The following is a 4,033-nucleotide window of genomic DNA, read 5'->3' on the forward strand; positions in this document are numbered from 1 at the left end:
AACTTTGAAGACAGGGACGTGGAGACTGGGGAAGAAGACTGGCACTGTTTTCTTTGTGACAGTGCCAGTTCAATTACTTGTGTTGTATAGGGTTGGATTTTTTTAAACCTTGGTTAATGATGGAGCATTGCTTTGTCTTTTTTTGCCATTCTTAACGTAAGAGGAGAGATGTCTCTGTGGTGTTACTCTGGTATCTCTGAAATCTAGGCTTTGTTCCAGGCTTCTGAAATTAATTTTGGCAAATCCATTTATCTCTTTCTGTGTTTCAGTCCACTATGAGACTATGAGTAAAATGAGAATGATTAACTTTCCTAACTCTTAGAGGGATCTTAAGGATTTATATGTAGAATGTGGCATATTTAGTGTCTACAAGTTTGAGGAGCCTGAAAAAAAAACACAATAAAATAAACCTAACAGAATATGTAAAGGTAGATCGTATTCACTATTCCTCTGTCGTTATTTGGTAGTAGCTGTTATCAATTGCTACTTTATTTCATTGAATTCAAGCCTCAACGTTAAGTTCCTGTTAACAGGGCAGATAGCAGCAGAATAAAATAACAGCACCATGACAAGACTCATAAAAATTTATATTAAGAGATTCTCCAGGTTGTCTGTTGTTCTCTCAGAGTGGAGATTAAAATCATTGTTTAATGTACAGCTGTTCTTATAGTGTGTATTTTTCTTTGATGGGCCTGGAGTCAGGACCACCTTTAAAGTAGTGGAAGATGGCTACCTCTGACCTTTGGGTGGTTAAATCAGGGTGATATATGCCTGTTGAGATGTGGGTTGCATTCAGTCTTGCTCCCAAAAGAAAGCAAGCCAGTAAATTACACTCTCTCATCCATGCTGTCGTTTAGCTGGTATCTTCTCTGTGCTCCTAGGCAGAGGCTAAGATACAGCACGCGCTGGGATTGAGCAGCAATTCAGCAACAGAGCAATACGCTGTAAGCTAGCTGATGGTGTCTATATGATTTACTCTCTCGGGCTTTTGTAGGAATCAGCCTTTTTTTTGGCAGGGTGCAGAGAAATGCAAATGGCTCAGCTTTACAGAGTTGACGTTTGCTCTCAATTTCCCTCAGGTTGAGTAGCTCCACTGAGCAAAGTACTTCATCCCGGCTCATACGGAAGCATAAACGCAGGAGGAGGAAACAAAGGATGCGGCAGATTGACAGGGTAAGGTTGACATCATAATTTTCCAAGGCGGTGAACCGTGATTTTGAGTGTAGTATGTGAATTAGGAGGGAATTCAGAACAGACCTGTGCCCTGTGGAATTCATTGGAAAGGCTCCCTTTGGCTCCAATCTACCCTGGACTAAATCTCTAACGTTTGAAGTTCTGCAGCACTAGAGTCAAGACTCTTTCTCCTCTCCCTTTCTCCTTTTACTGCTAAGTGATCGTATTTCTTGTTGTCTCTTTCAAGACCAGCCTCTGCAGGAGAACCTCCATTATGCTACTGGCTGATGTAGGCAAAGGGTGTCTGTGGTGTTAGACATCTGATGTATAAATTGCTGAGACTTGCATTCTGCTGAAAGGAGAAATCTACATTTATAGGAAATCGTAAATCTTTTCTCTCGCCCTTTTCTGTGCTAGTCCTATGGCAGCAGAATGAGGATGGTCCAAATGGCATACTTCTTGAAGTAACTGTTTCGTTTTTCTGTAAATATCAGTCTTCACAGATTAAAGAATGAATATGCATACATTTTATCACAAGAACTGGAGTAATGTTTTAGAAGATATTTGATAAGCACTTTTGTATTTCATTTTGGAGGGTGGGGAGTGTCTGTCTTCTCACTTCCTGAAGGATCATGAGTTGTTCACTCCTCTCATTAGTGAGGAGCCGTAGATGTAGTAATTCACACTACACTGGGCACTTCAGTATTTAAATGTCTGCCTGTCAGTCATGTAGTCAGGAAGCAGAAATGATTCAATATGAAGTTCAGTTGAGCAACCTCAATATAGGAACTTGCTCTGTGTGTTTTGTAAACAAATCTTTGGAGAAAGTGCAGATTGTGTTCAGATTTTTTTTCCTTACAGATTCTAAATGAAGAATAATTTTGAGGAGACCACAATGGTTTCTGGATGCCTTCCAAATGGAAACCTATTTATCAGTTCCCGATGAATTAATCCTCAATAGTTATTTTTATTGTCTTATTCTGAGCCATTTAAAACCTTGAGAATTTTCTGTTGTATTTTGCAGTCGTCTTCGTTCAGCAGCATCACTGATTCTACCATGTCCCTAAATATCATCACTGTCACACTCAACATGGGTAAGAGGATAAGCAATGTTTTTTATGATGAATTTCAAGTGATACAGATGTATTTTGTCATGGCGTAGTAGCCTTTGGAGCCAGTAGAAAGTTCCTTGATTTGAAAGAATGCCAATTGAACTAAAGGGAATGGCAGCTGAGAGTTGCTACGCTGTTGACTGTGCCTGGGCTCCTAGTCCAGTACTGGATAGTTCTCAGCCATTTGCAGAAGCAGATCAGTATTCTTCCCGAGAAGCCCAGGGAAGGAGCTGGAACTCCAGGATATGGAGTTCTGCTTTTATTTCAAGGAATGGTAAGGAGTCAGACCTTTTAGGAGCTAGAGTAGAAGGGCACTGGAGGTTTGCATTTCTGCTGCTCATGCGTCTCTTTGTTTAGCCAGATAGAAGTGTGCAGGACTGCCAATTCAGCATGTTTCAGTAGCACCACATTCTTCCTGCCACTGTGACACGTGGAAAAAACATTGCCTAATGCTGATCGGGTGGATAATTTCTAGGTGTAGACATGTCTTTTCAATGTCGTTTCTCTTGCTGATTTTTTGAATGTAACTTTTCAGTGTCCTGTATGAAAAAACAATGTCTTTAGCAGCGTTTCCCTGAACGTGCCAGGCAGACATACGCCAATAGGGTAACCTGAGATAATTGTAAGTCAAACATGGCCCAGCTGATGTGTTGAGAGAACTGATTTTTCAAGACTGAAGTAGCCTGGTGTTAGCTCTTCACTATCGTTCCAATCACCTTGTTTGCTTTTTTTCCTCCCCACCCTCCACTTTCTATCTGTATAGAAAAGTATAACTTCCTGGGAATCAGCATTGTAGGACAGAGCAATGACCGGGGTGATGGTGGCATATACATTGGCTCTATTATGAAAGGAGGGGCTGTGGCAGCAGATGGCCGAATTGAACCAGGAGACATGCTTCTGCAGGTTGGTCTGTGTCCAAAAATACATGCTGCTGGCTTGTACATTGGTGGCTCAGCTCAGGCATCCCACCAGATCCGTGGACTTAGTAATCAGTTAACAGAATGCATTCATACTCCGAGAAATGTGTCACAAAGACTATTATCACTTAAATCTATAATTCTTTGCAAACTCTGCTGGATAGTTGGTATGCTCTGAGAAACAGTATTTCTGCAGCTGCTCAGAGGAATGGAAACCGTTACAAGGCAAATAAATTTGGAAACAAATAATTACAATGTCTTTAATTTTCCTGTTGCAAAGCTTGACCTCTGCTTTTTGCAACGTTTCAGGTGAATGATGTCAATTTTGAGAACATGAGCAATGATGATGCAGTACGGGTTTTACGGGAAATAGTCTCCAAACCAGGGTGAGCATATTACAAAATCTCTTGCTACTTATCCTCTATATGCAGTTATTGGTACTGGGCAAACCTCAGAGAAATCAACATTTTGATCTCAATAAGGAACGAGTGTGACTGCTGATCTCAAGTCTGAACTTCTCAGTGTAAATGAAAAGGTGAGACTGGTTCCAACGTACTAGCCAAAACCAACACAAACTAGGAGTTGCCTGGTTTCAGTAGCACTATTTGTTTATACGATGAGCGTTTTAATATCTCAAGAACTGATCATTTGACAGATTTCACCAATAGTGCTCGTGATCTGTGCAAAACCAGAAACATCCTGATACTGATTCATACTGAAAATACTTCGACAAGCATCTCAAAAGCGTTCTCAGAATGTACTTGACAACTGTTGGATAGGAATAAGTTTGTTTCAAAGAGTTTGTTGTAGCAGTTAGAATTTCTGTAGGGA

At 40.6% G+C, this 4,033-nt stretch overlaps 1 protein-coding gene across 1 annotated transcript in view; it reads left to right on the forward strand.

The window, feature by feature from the left end:
• LOC104083102 (segment polarity protein dishevelled homolog DVL-1-like) overlaps positions 1-4,033 on the forward strand; it is a gene marked incomplete at both ends in the record, with an annotated part of 11,898 nt that overhangs the window by 5,935 nt on the left and 1,930 nt on the right. The window contains 4 exons of the mRNA XM_009586472.1: positions 1,080-1,173; positions 2,198-2,267; positions 3,049-3,188; positions 3,512-3,588. Of these exons, the coding sequence (XP_009584767.1) occupies positions 1,080-1,173; positions 2,198-2,267; positions 3,049-3,188; positions 3,512-3,588 (381 nt within the window). The remainder of the gene's footprint in view (positions 1-1,079; positions 1,174-2,197; positions 2,268-3,048; positions 3,189-3,511; positions 3,589-4,033) is intronic.

This window comes from Fulmarus glacialis, unplaced genomic scaffold (assembly GCF_000690835.1).
Source record: "Fulmarus glacialis isolate BGI_N327 unplaced genomic scaffold, ASM69083v1 scaffold10921, whole genome shotgun sequence".
Lineage (NCBI taxonomy): Eukaryota > Metazoa > Chordata > Aves > Procellariiformes > Procellariidae > Fulmarus > Fulmarus glacialis.